General features: G+C 35.2%; 1 protein-coding gene across 2 annotated transcripts in view; it reads right to left on the reverse strand.

Moving 5' to 3' along the window:
- Positions 1-19,941, reverse strand: part of LOC149785868 (puratrophin-1-like) — a 332,239-nt gene that overhangs the window by 48,525 nt on the left and 263,773 nt on the right. For both annotated transcript variants that reach the window (XM_089979848.1, XM_089979847.1), the window contains exon 12: positions 8,290-8,484. In XM_089979848.1, the coding sequence (XP_089835974.1) occupies positions 8,290-8,484 (195 nt within the window). The remainder of the gene's footprint in view (positions 1-8,289; positions 8,485-19,941) is intronic.

A 19,941-nucleotide genomic window follows, 5' to 3' on the forward strand; every position in this document is an offset into this window, starting at 1 on the left:
TTTAAGAGGGAGACGCATTGGTGATAATATCAGGAATTCATACAATTTAATGCCAGAAAACATAAAATTCCTGGTCTGTTCCTTTTACTTGATTCAGAAAAAGCATTTCATTTAGTTGCATGTTTGTTCAAAGAAACTGTTGTATTGTAACAGCATACCATAGTGCAACACCAAATCATTGTAACATTAAATCATGGTATAACATGAAATCATTGTAACATCAATAATGGTGTAACACCAAATCATTGTAACATCAATAATAGTGTAACACCAAATAGTTGTAACATCAATAATGGTGTAACACCAAATCATTGTAACATCAAATCAAGGTGCAACACCAAATCACTGTAATGTTAAATCATAGTGAAACACTAATTTATTGTAACATCAAATCATGGTGTAACACCAAAATCGTTGTAACATCAAATCATCAATTAATGGAGAAGTACTGTATCTAAATTGTTTCAGACTGACAGTGGATGTAAACAAGGCAACTCTCTCTCTCTCCCTATATATCTTTATTTTGTGTGAGAAGATATTGGCTCATATGAAAAGAAAAAATTAAAATATTAAAGGGATAAATGTTACAGGGATTTAATGAACTAAATACACTCTATTACAAGTTTTTATTGAATAGAGAAAAAGATAAAACTGAACAAAGTTTAATAAATGGCTAGTATGGAGGAGGTTTAAAGTTGCTAAATGTTTCCATATTAAAACTTACATGACTTTGGGGAAAGTTGTCTGGGAATTCTAAATGGAAAGTTCTTTATACAACTTCCAGTACCAAGTACGGATCACCTCTTGCAGATTTTTGTTCAGACTTAGTTGAGTCCAAAAGAAAGAGTCTAAATATATTTTGCAGACATTTGTCTGAATCTAGAAGAGAGAATCATAATATATATTTTTAGATTTAGTTGAGTTTAGAAGAAAGAATTTTAAGCTGTTTTGGACAGATGCTTATGCTGCCTTCTCAGAATGACATAGATCAATTACAGTTAATTCCCGGTGAATACTTGTTACAAACATCTGTATGGCTCAATCACAGCCTAAAAATAGTGTTTTTAACAAAAACATGATTAGAATTTATGACAACTTATATGAAGAAGTACATGATTAATTAATGAAAACTGTACACTTCTATATGTACTACAGTCCAACAAGTGTACACTTCTATATGTACTACAGTCCAACAAGTGTACACTTCTATATGTACAAACAGTCCAACAAGTGTACACTTCTATATGTACTACAGTCCAACAAGTGTACACTTCAATATGTACTGCAGTCCAACAACTGTACACTTCTATATGTACTACAGTCCAACAACTGTACACTTCTATATGTACTACAGTCCGACAATTGTACACTTCTATATGTACTACAGTCCGACAATTGTACACTTCTATATGTACTACAGTCCAACAACTGTACACTTCTATATGTACTACAGTCCAACAAGTGTACACTTCAATATGTACTGCAGTCCAACAACTGTACACTTCTATATGTACTACAGTCCAACAACTGTACACTTCTATATGTACTACAGTCCGACAATTGTACACTTCTATATGTACTACAGTCCAACAACTGTACACTTCTGTATGTACCAAACTATTATGAGAAATTGTATGCATCTATATGTACCTAACTATTATTGGAAATTGTATCCTTCTAGATGCAGCAAATTACTACTGTCCAACAATGAACACTTCTATATATGCTAAAGTACATCAGTCCAACAAGTGTATACTTTTATATATACCAAAGTACTACAGTCCAACAAGTGTATACTTCTGTATGTACCAAAGTACATCAGTCCAACAAGTGTATACTTCTATATATACCAAAGTACTACAGTCCAACAAGTGTATACTTCTATATGTACCAAAGTACATGTACATCAGTCCAACAAGTGTATACTTCTATATATACCAAAGTACTACAGTCCAACAAGTGTATACTTCTGTATGTACCAAAGTACATCAGTCCAACAAGTGTATACTTCTATATATACCAAAGTACTACAGTCCAACAAGTGTATACTTCTGTATGTACCAAAGTACATGTACATCAGTCCAACAAGTGTATACTTCTATATATACCAAAGTACTACAGTCCAACAAGTGTATACTTCTGTATGTACCAAAGTACATCAGTCCAACAATTTCATACTTCTGTATGTATCAAAGTAGTACAGTCCAACAAGTGCATACTTCTATACATACCAAAGTACTACAGTCCAACAAGTGTATACTTCTATATGTACCAAAGTACATGTACATCAGTCCAACAAGTGTATACTTCTATATATACCAAAGTACTACAGTCCAACAAGTGTATACTTCTGTATGTACCAAAGTACATCAGTCCAACAATTTCATACTTCTGTATGTATCAAAGTAGTACAGTCCAACAAGTGCATACTTCTATACATACCAAAGTACTACAGTCCAACAAGTGTATACTTATGTATGTACCAAAGTAGTACAGTCCAACAAGTTTATACTTATGTATGTACCAAAGTACTACAGTCCAACAAGTAGCAAACTGTGAATTATTAGCATGGTTTTGTATCTACCATATCAGTATGGCGCATCAAATACTATAATGTTCATACTGGATATTAATCAAATGCTATAACTTTCATACTTTATAATTCTCAAATACTATAACTTTCATGCTGTATAGTAATCAAATACTATAACTTTCATACTGCATATTAATCAAATACTATAACTTTCATATTGTACATTAATCAAATACTAAAACTTTTATACTGTATATTAATCAAATACTATAACTTTCATATTGTATATTAATCAAATACTATAACTTTCATATTGTATATTAATCAAATACTATAACTTTCACACTGTATATTAATCAAATACTATAACTTTCATACTAATCATCCAACGTTTATGAGCATATGTACAAGATGATTGCAAAACCACCAACACTGGAAACATTACAATTCTAGAGTCCCAAAATATCTTGTAACAAACTTATAGAAACATCCCAGTTGATACTATTCAAACATCTGCCCCCCAAAAATTAAATTGCTGTAACAGCCTGAAAATCTAATTAGTAATTTGCACATGCATACAATTGTGGCTACCAAATGTTCAGTTAACAGATGTAGAAAAGAATAAAAGGGAAGGCAGAAATTGTCAAATCATGATCCCCAAGCAGTGGGGGCATACAAATCAGGGTGGGCATAAAAAGCAGTGTGGGCATACATAGCACTGTGGGCATATAAGTCTGCCTAAATTGTTTGTAAAAGTCAAAGAAGAGCCTGAAATTAAATGTCCTTAATTTCCTATTGTTTCCATTAGGAAGCATTTTACATGTTTGTATGAAAAGATGCATGGTAAAGAGGGCAGGATGTGTGACCAAAGCATATATTGTGGAGCTACCTGAAGAGAAATTTATGTACAAAATTTTTTAAAGGGCTGTATTAGACTATAGATCAAACCAGTCTCTGGTTTCAGTAAAATTAATTTTACGATGAAATAAATCATACTGACTGATTGGAAAAATTAACTTCTCCAATCTCAAATTGTTCCATCAGATTTAAGAATAATTACAATAGTTAAATCAAAGAAACTTACATGGAACATAAATCTACTTATCTTCATCTAAGTTGCTTTATTATCATTGCCTTTGACTCTGTATGGTCCCACTGACTTGGCAAATACATATACATTTAGATTTAGAATAATTCTTTACAGACAACACACTAAACTACTTATACCAAACTCACAAAAACTGCAAACAAATAAACCCACATCTATTAATGTATAATGAGCCAACAGATTGGAGTCTACCCTGGTTGTTTTGAAATTGTAAGCCAACAGATTGGAGTCTACCCTGGTTGTTTTGAAATTGTAAGGATAACATAAAAATACACGGATCCACTGGTGAATTGTGCATCAAACCTTTAAAGCACAATGGATTACTCAGCATGACTTCTAAAGACAACAAAAGACTGATGGCCAGACCTTTTGAGGGCAATGAATTACACATGGCAACTTCTAATGACAACAAAAAGACTAATGACCAGACCTTTTGAAGGCAATGGATTACACATGACAACTTCTAATGTCAACAAAAAAGATAAAGGCCAGACCTCTGAGGGCAATCGATTACACATGACAACTTTTAATGTCAACAGAAAAGGTGAAGGTCAGGCCTTTTCTTAGCATTGAATTATTCAAGGCACCTTCCAATGACAACAAAAAGACTGATGGTCAGACCTTTTGAGGGCAATGGATTACACATGACAACTTCTAATGTCAACAAAAAGGCTGAAGGCCTGACTTTCTGGAGGGCAATGGATTGTTCATGTCAGTTCAAAAGATAACTCCTCAACCTTCAATGCCAACAAAAATATAAAGTACCATGCTGATGCTGAAAAAACACAAGATTCTGGAAAAGGGCATCTACAGAGGGATTTATGATGTTCTACTAAGGGCATCTACCAGAGGGATTTATGATGCTCTACTAAGGGTATCTACCAAAGGGATTAATGATGTTCTGCTAAGGGCACCTGTCAGAAGATTTATGATGTTCTGCTAAGAGCACCTGCCAGAGGGATTTATGATGTTATGCTAAGGGCAACTACCAGAGGGATATATGATGTTCTGCTAAGGGAGTCTACTAGAGGGATTTATGATGTTCTGCTAAGGGCATCTACCTGAGGTATTTATGATGTTCTGCTAAGGGCACCTGCCAGAGGGATTTATGATGTTCTGCTAAGGGCATCTACCAGAGGGATTTATGATGTTCTGCTTAGGGCACCTGCCAGAGGGATTTATGATGTTCTGCTAAGGGCACCTGCCAGAGGGATTTATGATGTTCTGCTAAGGGCATCTACCTGAGGGATTTATGATGTTCTGCTAAGGGCATCTACCAGAGGGATTTATGATGTTCTGCTAAGGGCACCTGCCAGAGGGATTTATGATGTTCTGCAAAGGGCACCTGCCAGAGGGATTTATGATGTTCTGCTAAGGGCACCTGCCAGAGGGATTTATGATGTTCTGCTAAGGGCATCTACCTGAGGGATTTATGATGTTCTGCAAAGGGCATCTACCAGAGGGATTTATGATGTTCTGCTAAGGGCATCTACCAGAGGGATTTATGATGTTATGCTAAGGGCAACTACCAGAGGGATTTATGATGTTCTGCTAAGGGCACCTGCCAGAGGGATTTATGATGTTCTGCTAAGGGCATCTACCTGAGGGATTTATGATGTTCTGCAAAGGGCATCTACCAGAGGGATTTATGATGTTCTGCTAAGGGCACCTGCCAGAGGGATTTATGATGTTCTGCTAAGGGCATCTACCTGAGGGATTTATGATGTTCTGCAAAGGGCATCTACCAGAGGGATTTATGATGTTCTGCTAAGGGCACCTGCCAGAGGGATTTATGATGTTCTGCAAAGGGCACCTGCCAGAGGGATTTATGATGTTCTGCTAAGGGCACCTGCCAGAGGGATTTATGATGTTCTGCTAAGGGCATCTACCTGAGGGATTTATGATGTTCTGCAAAGGGCATCTACCAGAGGGATTTATGATGTTCTGCTAAGGGCATCTACCAGAGGGATATATGATGTTCTGCTAAGGGAGTCTACCTGAGGGATTTATGATGTTCCGCTAAGGGCATCTGCCAGAGGGATTTATGATGTTCTGCTAAGGGCACCTGCCAGAGGGATTTATGATGTTCTGCAAAGGGCACCTGCCAGAGGGATTTATGATGTTCTGCTAAGGGCACCTGCCAGAGGGATTTATGATGTTCTGCAAAGGGCACCTGCCAGAGGGATTTATGATGTTCTGCAAAGGGCATCTACCAGAGGGATTTATGATGTTCTGCTTAGGGCACCTGCTAGAGGGATTTATGATGTTCTGCTAAGGGCACCTGCCAGAGGGATTTATGATGTTCTGCTAAGGGCATCTACCAGAGGGATTTATGATGTTCTGCAAAGGGCACCTGCCAGAGGGATTTATGATGTTCTGCTAAGGGCATCTACCAGAGGGATTTATGATGTTCTGCTAAGGGCACCTGCCAGAGGGATTTATGATGTTCTGCTAAGGGCATCTACCAGAGGGATTTATGATGTTCTGCTAAGGGCACCTGCCAGAGGGATTTATGATGTTCTGCAAAGGGCACCTGCCAGAGGGATTTATGATGTTCTGCAAAGGGCATCTACCAGAGGGATTTATGATGTTCTGCTTAGGGCACCTGCCAGAGGGATTTATGATGTTCTGCAAAGGGCACCTGCCAGAGGGATTTATGATGTTCTGCTAAGGGCATCTACCTGAGGGATTTATGATTTCTGCTTAGGGCATCTGCCAGAGGGATTTATGATGTTCTGATAAGGGCATCTACAAGAGGGATTTATGATGTTCTGCTTAGGGCATCTGCCAGAGGGAGTTATGATGTTCTGCTAAGGGCACCTGCCAGAGGGATTTATGATGTTCTGCTAAGGGCATCTACCTGAGGGATTTATGATGTTCTACTAAGGGCACCTGCCAGAAGATTTATGATGTTCTGCTAAGGGCATCTACCTGAGGGATTTATGATGTTCTGCTAAGGGCATCTACCTGAGGGATTTATGATGTTTTGCCAAGGGCATCTGCCAGAGGGATATATGATGTTCTGCTAAGGGCATCTACCTGAGGGATTTATGATGTTCTGCTAAGGGCATCTACCAGAGGGATTTATGATGTTCTGCTAAGGCCATCTACCAGAAGGATTTGTGATGTTTTGCTAAAGGAACCTGCCAGGGGGATTTATGATGTTTTGCTAAAGGCATCTACAAGAGGGATTTATGATGTTCTGCTTAGGGCATCTACCTGAGGGACTTATGATGTTCCGCTAAGGGCATCTGCCAGAGGGATTTATGATGTTCTGCTAAGGGCATCTACCAGAGGGATTTATGATGTTCTGCTTAGGGCATCTACCAGAGGGATTTATGATGTTCTGCTTAGGGCACCTGCCAGAGGGATTTATGATGTTCTGCTTAGGGCATGTACCAGAGGGATTTATGATGTTCTGCTAAGGACATCTGCTAGAGGGATATATGATGTTCTGCTAAGGGCACCTGCCAGAAGGTTTATGGTGTTCTCTTAAGGGCATTTACCAGGGGATTTATGATGTACTACTAAGGGCATCTACCAGAGGGATTTATGATGTTCTGCTAAGGGAATCTACCAAAGGGATTTATGATGTTCTGCTTAAGGCATCTACCAGAGGGATTTATGATGTTCTGCTAAGGACATCTGCCAGAGGGATATATGATGTTCTGCTAAGGGCATCTGCCAGAAGATTTATGATGTTCTGCTAAGGTCATCTACCAGAGGGATTTATGATGTTCTGCTAAGGACATCTGCCAGAGGGATATATGATGTTCTGCTAAGGACATCTGCCAGAAGATTTATGATGTTCTGCTAAGGTCATCTACCAGAGGGATTTATGATGTTCTGCTAAGGACACCTGCAGAGGGATTTATGATATTCAGCTGATAAGACAGAAGTGTCTTTGTTTATAATGGGAGATATGTTGACATGGGTTGATGTTCAATACATGGTTCAGACGACTTTATATATCCTACCTACTACATCAGTGTATTATCAAAGAATTATAAACATCAGTGTATTATCAAAGAATTAAAAACATCAGTGTACTATCAAAGAATTAAAAACGTCAGTGTATTATCAAAGAATTAAAAGCATCAATGTAATATCAAAGAATTAAAAACATCAGTATATTATCAAAGAATAAAAAACATCAGTGTATTATCAAAGAATTAAAAAGATCAGTGTATTATCAAAGAATTAAAAACAGTGTATTATCAAAGAATTAAAAACGTCAATGTATTATCATTGACCACAGAGTCATAACAATAGTGTTACACAACTGGACATCACTGTTACTTAAGTGGAGATCAGTTTTACACAAGTGGACATCAGTGACACTTCATTCCAACTCAGCAGATGATTGCTAAAAACCTCGAATGTTTTGATAGCCAATATTTTAAAATGGACATTAACTGCCATCTTAAAGTTTTCATCACCTTTAGCAACTTAGTTGCTAGGGTCAACCCAAATGTGAACAGAAGTGCATAGGGAAAAATATGTGTATTATTCAATGCATCCCTGATGAAAATCATGCACAGGAGTCAAGATATGAAGAACAGTGGACACAAGTTGCAGGAATCTCATGATCCCACTGCACTTAAAGTGCATTGCTAACACTTATCTATTTAATGCAGGTATGTCTAACCTTGTCCAACAGGAAATAGCATTTTGTGGTGCCCTCTATTCTCTCTCGTGTCTCCTCCAATTTCTCTGTGAACTGTTGCAGGTGACCTTTCAACATCCTGGCCAATTCTTTGTACCCAGTGACCTCCTCAAAGTCACCTGACTGGGCCAGCACACCTGCCTCCTCCAGCAGGTCATTCCCCTTCTCTATGTGGCTCTGAAATGGTCAATAAGGGTCATTTTAACCTTTGGACCTGTTTTGGAGAGTTTCAGAGACAAACAAGACAAGCCAACTGAGCAAGCACAGTGGTCTACTTCCCCTTATGTTGCATGCTGCACACGAATGATCAATAATGTGTAATTTTAAAATCTGTGATCAATTATAGGAATGATCAATAATGTGTAATTTTAAGATCTGTGATCAATTATAGGAATGATCAATAATGTGTAATTTTAAAATCTGTGATCAATTATAGGAATGATCAATAATGTGTAATTTTAAAATCTGTGATCAATTATAGGAATGATCAATAATGTGTAATTTTAAAATCTGTGATCAATTATAGGAATGATCAATAATGTGTAATTTTAAAATCTGTGATCAGTTATAGGAATGATCAATAATGTGTAATTTTAAAATCCAGGGTCAACTGTAGGAATGACCAATGTGTAATTTTAAAATCTGTGATAGATTATAAGAATGATCAATAATGTGTTATTTTAAAATCCAGGGTCAACTGTAGGAATGACCAATGTGTAATTGTGTAATCCTGGGTCAGTTGTAGAAATAATCCATGTGTAATTTTAAAATCCAGGGCCAACTGTAGAAATATAAATAAATGTGTAATTTTAAAATCCTGGGCCAAATGTAGGCATGATCAATGTGTAATTTTAAAATCTGTGATCAATTATAGGAATGATCAATAATGTGTAATTTTAAAATCTGTGATCAATTATAGGAATGATCAATATATAATTTTAAAATCCTGGGCCAAATGTAGGAATGACCAATGTGTAATTTTGTAATCCTGGGTCAGTTGTAGGAATAATCCATGTGTAATTTTAAAATCCAGGGCCAACTGTAGAAATATAAATAAATGTGTAATTTTAAAATCCATGGTCAAGTGAAGCAATGATCTATAATGTGTAATTTTAATCCCATTGTGCACTTTTCTATGCAGTCAAAGCTGTTTTCAATCCCACTGTGCACTTTTGCATGCAGTCAAACCTGTTTCCAATCCCACATTGTACTTTTCTATGTGGTCAAACCTGTTTTCCATCTCATGATACACTTTTCTACGCAATCAAACCTGTTTTCACTCCCACTGTATACTTTTCTGTGCAGTAGTCCCAATGTGCACTTTGCTATGCAAAACCCATTTTCAATCCCACAGTGCTTTTCTATACAGTCAAACCGGATTTCAGTGTGGAATGAACCTGATACAACATCCTACATACTGTATGCAACAATTGGAGACAGGAGTCACAGTGGTCAAGTTGTTAGCATGAAAGACTCATGACCAAAATCCTGCCATAACATCAGATTCAGCCCAAGTTGGCTACTATGGTGTGCCCTTGGGCAAAACACCATGCTCCAATTGCCATGGCACTAAATAACCTACTTGTGTTGCTGTGCCATAAAACACAAAACCACAAACCATCCATTTTCAGCACCCACCTCTGGGATGTTGGAAAACAGCTACAGAAGATAAGGTGATTGCTGAATAAAAGTTCATTTCTACAAACTGTGTAACCAATGATTCATCAAACTTTTTTGGCTGTTGTTTAATCAGCCATTACTTACAAACCTAATAACCCCATCATCTTGCTCTTTCCCGTTTCTACCTCTGAAGAAAGATTAAACATGAGATTTTCCAGTTGATAATTCAACTTTCAGAATAATGGCAGAAGCATAGTCTTCATTTTATCCATGAGTATACACGTACATCTGTTGCTATGCTGGTTTACTTAGAATTGGTTAACACCCATAAGTCTGTTATCATTGTTTATCAAAATTCTTGTACTAATTAGCAACCTTCCAGCTGTCTATCATACTAAGAACAAACTGTGAAAAGAATTTCCTCTCCACTAAACCAAATTTACCATAAGATTATGCAATGTACCATAAGGTTATACAACTGTACCACAAGGTTATACAATGTATCAGAAGATTTTACAATGTACCATAAAATTATACAATGTACCATAAAATTATACATAAGTTGATATGATAGCCAAGTTGTGTTATTTCTGTAATCAGGATCTAGAGTACAAGTTTAGAAATCTCACTGAAGAACAAATAATACATTTCAATACTTTATCATTTCCCTAATTAAAAATGGATTTACAGAAGTTAATTCATTAAAATAATAATCTTGTTAAAGTCCAGCATCATTTTTTAAATTCTTTGTTGTAAACTGATCCACGAATAAAGCAAAATGAAAGGATTTAAGTAGAAAATGGATAATTGTACAGGACTGAAATATGCCCTGATGAAATTTACACACACACATTTACCAAGCTTAGACATTTAAATGAAAGTTAGACACCAAGCTGAGACATATAAATGAAATTTACACAGATGCATTTACCAAGCTTAGACATTTAAATGAAAGTTAGACACCAAGCTGAGACATATAAATGAAATTTACACACACACATTTACCAAGCTTAGACATTTAAATGAAGTTAGACCACCAAGCTGAGACATATAAATGAAATTTACACAGACACATTTACCAAGCTTAGACATTTAAATGAAAGTTAGACCACCAAGCTGAGACATATAAATGAAATTTACACACACACATTTACCAAGCTTAGACATTTAAATGAAAGTTAGACCATCAAGCTGAGACATATAAATGAAATTTACACAGACAACCAAGCTTTAACAGCTTATGATGGACTTGAATTGTAATGAAAATGGTAGTTTTCTTTCTGGATTAACATTTCATCAGAATTTATTGGTGGCTGTTTAGTGACTGGAAAATCCATTCTTTAACACCTCTTTCCACCTAATTACTTATCCAGATAGAAATCAGACATTCCAGACAGTATCACTTCATAGACCATTCACCCTGGAGATGATATTTCATTTAATAGAGTCATTCCAGAATAAAGGGCTCTCTGACCTACTTTCCTTGTTACTGTATCTTGATATCCACCCACCTTTGTATGTGTATCAACTGTATACTTACAATGAATGTTGGTGAGTTTGTTACTTTTTTGTGATTTGATATGCATTTAATTTTGTAACTCAGTACAAATAGTATCTTGTATAGTATGACAAACATTTAATTTTGTAACTTGTATCTTGTATAGTATGATATACATTTAATTTTGTAACTTGCATCTTGTATAGTATGATAAACATTTAATTTTGTAACTTGTATCTTGTATACTATGATATACATTTAATTTTATAACTTGCATCTTGTATACTATGATATACATTTAATTTTGTAACTTGCATTTTGTATAGTATGATAAACATTTAATTTTGTAACTTGCATCTTGTATAGTATGATAAACATTTAATTTTGTAACTTGTATCTTGTATAGTATGATATACATTTAATTTTGCAACTCATTGTATCTTGTATAGTATGCTATACATTTAATTTTGTAACTTGTATCTTGTACAGTATGATATACATTTAATTTTGTAACTCACTGTATCTTGTATAGTATGATATACATTTAATTTTGTAACTCACTGTATCTTGTATAGTATGATATACATTTAATTTTGTAACTTGTATCTTGTATAGTGTCTTGTATAGTATGATATACATTTAATTTTGTAACTCACTGTATCTTGTATAGTATTATATACATTTAATTTTGTAACTCATTGCAGATAGTATCTTGTACAGTATGAGATACATTTAATTTTGTAACTCACTGTATCTTGTATAGTATGATATACATTTAATTTTGTAACTCATTGCAGATAGTATCTTGTATAGTATGATATAAATTTAATTTTGTAACTCACTGTATCTTGTACAGTATGAGATACATTTAATTTTGTAACTTCTTGTATCTGTATAGTATGATATACATTTAATTTTGTAACTCATTGTATCTTGCATAGTACTTATTTGACCAAGTTTATACTGTCATGTTCTAAATATCTGAAGTAAATAAAGTTTCTGTATGAGGCCAAGAACAAAGTACTTATTCAAAATGCCAAACTAGACATGTGCTCATGAAACATGACCACCCTTTCACAGTGACGTACTACTGGTGGGACAAAGATGTATTCCCCAAGACACAACATACACAAAGTTACCACCCTTTAACAGAGACCTACCGGGACAAAGATATATTCACCAAGACACAACCATACACAAAGTTGCATGACTGCAGTATATTACTTAAAAACAGACCTAGTGCAAAACAAGACTCAAGTCAATGAAGTGTCAAATATGGGTCAGATTTACCTAGTATGGTTTGTATGATATTAATCCAGATGCATTCACAGTGTTGCTCAAAACTCTGCAGACATCAGTTCACAAGAAACTGGACTAAATTATTAAACTCAACCAAAGTCACATACAGATCACAGTGACCTAATTTTGTAGACTATGGTGCTGTATGCACCAAAATGCATCCACACACACTTAAATAGTTTCACTTTCTTTTTCTTCCTTTAGGTCCTCTGATTAATTTAAACAAATTCAGCTTACACAATACTGTCCCTCTCATGAATTTAAACACATACAGCTCAAATAATAATGTCCTCTTATTAATTTAAACACATACAGCTCACATAATACTGTCCCTCTCATTAATTTGAACACATACAGCTCACATAATACTGTCCCTCTCATTAATTTAAACACATACAGCTTGTATAATAACATCCCTATCATTAATTTAAACACATACACCTTACATAATACTTTTCTCTCATTAATTTAAACAATACAGCTCAAATAATAATGTCCTCTTATTAATTTAAACACATACAGCTTACATAATACTGTCCTCTCTTTAATTTAAACACATACAGCTCACATAATACTGTCCCTCTAATTAATTTAAACACATACAGCTTACATAATACTGTCCCTATCATTAATTTAAACACATACAGCTCACATAATACTGTCCCTCTCATTAATTTAAACACATACAGCTTGTATAATAACATCCCTATCATTAATTTAAACACATACACCTTACATAATACTTTTCTCTCATTAATTTAAACAATACAGCTCAAATAATAATGTCCTCTCATTAATTTAAATACATACAGCTTACATAATACTGTCCTCTCATTAATTTAAACACATACAGCTTACATAATACTGTCCTCTCATTAATTTAAACACATACAGCTCACATAATACTGTCCCTCTCATTAATTTAAACACATACAGCTTACATAATACTGTCCTCTTTAATTTAAACACATACAGCTCACATAATACTGTCCTCTCATTAATTTAACCACATACAGCTTAAATAATACTGTCCCTCTAATTAATTTAAACACATATAGCTTACACAATACTGTCCTCTCATTAATTTAAACACATACAGCTCACATAATACTGTCCTCTCATTAATTTAAACAAATACAGCTTACATAATACTGTCCCTCTAATTAATTTAAACACATACAGCTTATATAATAACATCCCTATCATTAATTTAAACACATACAGTTTACATAATACTGTCCTCTCATTAATTTAAACTCACACAGCTCACATAATACTGTCCTCTCATTAATTAAAACACATACAGCTTACATAATACTGTCCCTCTAATTAATTTAAACACATACAGCTTACATAATACCATCCCTGTCATTAATGTAAACACATATAGCTTACATAATTCTGTCCTCTCATTAATTTAAACACATACAGCTTACATAATACTGTCCTCTCATTAATTTAAACACATACAGCTTACATAATACTGTCCCTCTCATTAATTTAAACACATACAGCTTACATAATACTGTGCCTCTCTGACCGCTCTGGTGGTCTAGTGGTTAGAGTGTCCGCCTCGGAAGCGGGAGGCTGTGGGTTTGATCCCCGGCCAAGTCATACCAAAAACTTACAAAAATGATACTAACAGATGCCTCGCAAGGTGCTCAGCATTAAGAGGTTAGTGTTAGGACTGGTCGGCCTGGTGTCAGGATAATGTGACTGGGTGGGACATCATGCTACACGTCTGTGGCATGATGCCCCAATGCTAGAGATCACTATAAACTGCCACACTGCAGACATCGTTGAGATATGACTGAAAAATTGTTAAAGCTACGTTAAAAATCATTATCACACACACACACACACACACTATCCCTCTCATTAATTTAAACACATACAGCTTTCATAATACCATCCCTATCATTAATTTAAACACATACAGCTTTAATAATACTGTCATGATCCATCTACTATGCAATAAAGAAAAAATACCACACAATGCATAGATCAACAAAATTAATAACTGGGAAATATGGTACATTAAAAAAAATTAAATAGGCGAAACATATTACAAAAATGTAATTACACACAGTGTTTAAAAAATGCAATTTAATCACAAGCAGTCTGAGAATATATTGCCAGTAATTAGGCAATTCCAGATAATGACACCAGAGTAATAAGAACTCATTCTGGACACTTGTATGCCAAGTTCTGAAAGCAAGCTGAATGTTACTTGAATCTGTAACCACAAGTAATATTCTTTATTTCTTTTACAAACATTTGAAGTTAGATTTAAAATACATTTTCAAAAAACAGCTTAATACAAAATGGGTCTTTCATTATGCCTTGAATATTATAATTGGATCAAACCTTCAAACTTCTTTAAAAAATCAAGAAATTCACCAACAGCTAATTTTTCAACTTTAAGATTTGTCAGTTATTACAAAAAAATAACTCTTCCTAAAATGCTATAAAAAAGTATCTGGTAGGTAATATAAAAGTCATTGAAACATGGCACACTTATTTTTACTCTCTGTTGAATGTTGGATTTGGATTATTTTTTAACTTAGCTTTAACAATTTTTCAGTCATATTGCTATGATGTCTGCAGTGTGACAGTTTATAGTGATGTCTAGCACTGAGGCATCATGCTGTAGACATGTATCATGATATCCCACCCAGTCACATCATCCTGACACCAGGCCGACCAGTCCTAACACTAACCTCTTAATGCTGAGCATCAAGCGAGGCAGCTGTTAGTACCATTTTTGTAAGTTTTTGGTATGACTCAGCTGGTAATTGAACCCATGACCTCCCGCATCCGAGGCGGACGCTCTAACCACTAGGCCACTTTAGCGGTCTGTTGAATGTTGGTTTGGTTCATTAACACTATGTCAACTCAAGTCAATGAAAGGAAGATGCATGTGAAATGCAAATTTCATTCAACTTATTTCAAGTGAAATAGAAGAGATAAATGAGATTAATGACAAATAAAAGTGAATGACATATATGACCAGTGTACACCCTGAATTAATGACTGGTTCACCCCCTGACTGGTGTAACCCCTGAATTAATGACTAGTGTAACCCCTGAATCAATGACTGGTGTAACCCCTGAATTAATGACTGGTGTAACCCCTGAATTAATGACTGGTGTAACCCCTGAATTAATGACTGGTGCACCCCCTGACTGGTGTAACCCCTGAATTAATGACTGGTGTACACCCTGAATTAATGACTGGTGCACCCCCTGACTGGTGTAACCCCTGAATTAATGAATAATGTACACCCTGAATCAATGACTGGTGTAACCCTTGAATTAATGACTGGTGTACACCCTGAATTAATGACTGGTGTACACCCTGAATTAATTATTGGTGTACACCCTGAATTAATGACTAGTATATACCCTGAATTAATGACTGGTGTACTCCCTGAATTAATGACTGGTGTAACTCCTGAATTAATTACTGGTGCACATCTGACTTGTGTAACCCCTGAATTAATGACTGGTGTACTTCCTGAATTAATGACTTGTGTAACCCCTGAATTAATGACTGGTGCACCCCCTGAATTAATGACTGGTGTTAACCTTTGAAATAATGACTGGTGCACCCCCTGAAGTAATGACTGGTGTAACCCCTGAATTAATGACTGGTGTATTCCCTGAATCAGTGACTGGTGTAACACCTGAATTAATGACTGGTGTAACACCTGAATTAATGACTGGTGTAACCCCTGAATTAATGACTGGTGTACTCCCTGAATTAATGACTGGTGTAACCCCTGAATTAATGACTGGTGCACCCCCTGAAGTAATGACTGGTGTAACCCCTGAATTAATGACTGGTGTAACCCCTGAATTAATGACTGGTGTACTCCCTGAATTAATGAGTAGTAAGCAAAATGTCTGTATACATACAACATTTACAGACTAATATTCCAAAGAAATGAGGTGAACTTTACCCCAGAACTCTGTGTATCCCTTGCAATCTTTCACACATTGAACTTTACCCCAGAACTCTATGTATCCCTTGCAATCTTTCACACATTTGAACTTTACCCCAGAACTCTATGTATCCCTTGCAATCTTTCACACATTTATAAACTTGAATAGTGCTATTTTGCATCACTCAGTTTGAATTTGCAATGTAACTATTGCACAGAGGTTCATAATTTCACTTAATTAAATAAATGAAAGTAGACTCTTTCTCTTTGTGGGTGTTTCTAGTCATACATATTAAAGAAAAACACCTGGATTAACTTGTCAATACTTCCTCAAAGGGTGTCATACACCTACATTCAATACAAATAGGATTAAAGAAAGTTTATTCCTCTTAATACAAAGATTAATCCTGATATAATCTGCCGACTTGTAAATAACACAAGCATAATATAATCTGTAATAACCTGATAAGTAACACACCTGCTTCCTAATTAGTTACATCCAAAGTAAATTGCTGATTGCATTCAATGATGTAAGCTCTCCAGATTCAGGTTTGGTGGTGCAATCAATGATCAGCATTTTTGGTTGGGAGTGGAGAAGGTGTATGTTGTTTTCTAATCATTAAACATAATTTTTTTTTAAAAAACTGAGCCTCATAAACTCAGAACTAATAATACCTTACATGTAATTGGCTACCTAGTTCTTCTCATGGTCTAAACAGCATACAAATGCCATGCATTTATCATCAATTCTTGCACATCAGAGCTAATAGGTTCCCTTTCCTTTCCTTTCCTTTCTATGAAAAAGTTAAAAAGTTTCATCTAAACTTAACCACATAAAAGACATCATCATAAAATTCTTGATTACTATTACCCTATCCATGTTCTATAGACCTCAACATCATAATGGATGACTTTATCACAATCACCTCATCCATGTTCTATAGACCTAAACATCAAAATGGATGACTTTATCACAATCACCTCATCCATGTTCTATAGACCTCAACATCACAATGGATGACTTTATCACAATCACCTCATCCATGTTCTACAGACCTAAACATCAAAATGGATGACTTTATCACAATTACCTCATCCATGTTCTATAGACCTCAACATCATAATGGAGGACTTTATCACATTCACCTCATCCAAGTTCTATAGACCTCAACATCAAAATGGATGACTTTATCACAATCACCTCATCCATGTTCTATAGACCTCAACATCAAAATGGATGACTTTATCACAATCACTTCATCCAAGTTCTACAGACTTCACCATCACAGTGCTTTCATATGACATGTAGGTTTAGAAATTCTCATCACCCTTATTGGCTTCTAAATCAGTAGATTTTTTTATCAACTTATACTTTATGTGTTTTATGGGGCTTGAAATGAAAAATATGGATTTTGGACAAAATATTTATTTTCTTCATTCTATAATACAACAGCAACTTTTGAACATCAAACCAATTTCAATGGAAAGCATTACAAAACTACTGAATGAATACCAGTCACTGTACTGTCTATTAAATGGTAACCAGTATGTTTATTGTCAATTAAATGGTAACCAGTCAGAGTATTTTCAATTAAATGGTAAAGAATAAATACTAGTAAGTGCATTGTTAGCGAAATGAATACCAGTCAGTATATTGTCAATTAAATGGTAACCAGTCAGTGTATGGTCAATTAAATGATAAAGAACAAATACCAATCAGTGTATTGTCATTTGAATTAATACCAGTCAGTGTATTGTCAGTTAAATGGTAAGAAATTAATACTAGTCAGTGCAGTGTCAATAAAATGAATACCATTCAGTGTATAGTCCATTAAATGATACAAAATCAATACCAGTGTATTGTCAATTACTGAATGCCAGTCAGTGTATTGTCAATTAAATGGTAACCAGTCAGTGTATTGTCAATTAAATGATCAAAAATGAATACCAATCAGTGTAATGTCAATTAAATGAATACCAGTCAGTGTATTGTCAATCAAATGGTAAGGAATGAATACTAGTCAGTGCATTGTCAAAGAAATGAATACCATTCAGTGTATTGTCCATTAAATGATAAATAATGAATACAAGTCAGTGTATTATCAATTAAATGATTACCAGTCAGTGTATACTCCATTAAATGATTGCCAGTCAAAGTATAGTCCATTAAATGATAAATAATGAATACCAGTCAGTGTATTATCAATTAAATGATTACCAGTCAGTGTATACTCCATTAAATGATTGCCAGTCAAAGTATACTCCATTAAATGATAAAGAATGAATACCAGTCAGTGTATTATCAATTAAATGAATACTAGTCAGTGTATAGTCCATTAAATGATAAAGTATGAATACCAGTCATAATATTGTCATCTAGATGGTAAAGAAAGATTTGTATACCTCACATTTCACAGCAAAGATGTTTTTAAATATAAAATCCACCTGCATTTTAAGTTTCCTTCGCAAGATCAGTGATTGGTGATCACTAATGAAATTCACTGTGATTATCAAGCTTAACACATAACAGGCTCTCAGTAGTTATCTGGTCCTGATTTCCCTCAAATCAATGTATTTTGTGTACTCTCCATATCAGAGTGACAATAACAAAACAACTACACTCAGCATGCAAAGAAGTGAAATCTTCACATTTCTTGCACAGGTGCTCAATGCAAGCTAGATGCTGAATAAAAACCAATAATCTGAAGGAAAAAAAAATCATACAGAGTGACAAAATTGTCTCAGATTACCGCCATGACCAGTTTTGACATAGTACCCTGTCTACTATATCATAAATGATAATATAGTATGATGGACAGGTCTTATGTCAGAATGGGCCAAAGGGAGTAATCTGAGGCAATTTTGTCACTCCGTATGATTTTTTCCCCTTCAGATTATTGCTTTTATTAACATCAAGCTCACATGCATCGAGCACATGTGTTTTCCTGTGGCTGGGTTTTAAGGCTGCTTATTGCTTGCCAATATTCCTCCAAGATAAGTTTACCCAGAGGAGGAAGTTTTCAGGGTTCTTTTAGGCTCCCAAGGACTTTCTGAGTTCTACGGGTATATGGTCTTGTAATTTCAGTGTATATAAACTGCATATAGTTGTGAACAATTTCGGCCCAACTGCAAACAACACAGACCCTAATGTCACAGTACATTATGTGCTGGCTTATCTGGGTCCATGCTGTTCATTCTATGATCACTCATACAAAACTGCATAGACCCAGGTCTGCTAGCACAATGGCATATCTGGGTCCACATTGTTCATTCT

This window comes from Sinohyriopsis cumingii, chromosome 13 (assembly GCF_028554795.1).
Source record: "Sinohyriopsis cumingii isolate HCF-2022 chromosome 13, ASM2855479v2, whole genome shotgun sequence".
NCBI lineage: Eukaryota > Metazoa > Mollusca > Bivalvia > Unionida > Unionidae > Sinohyriopsis > Sinohyriopsis cumingii.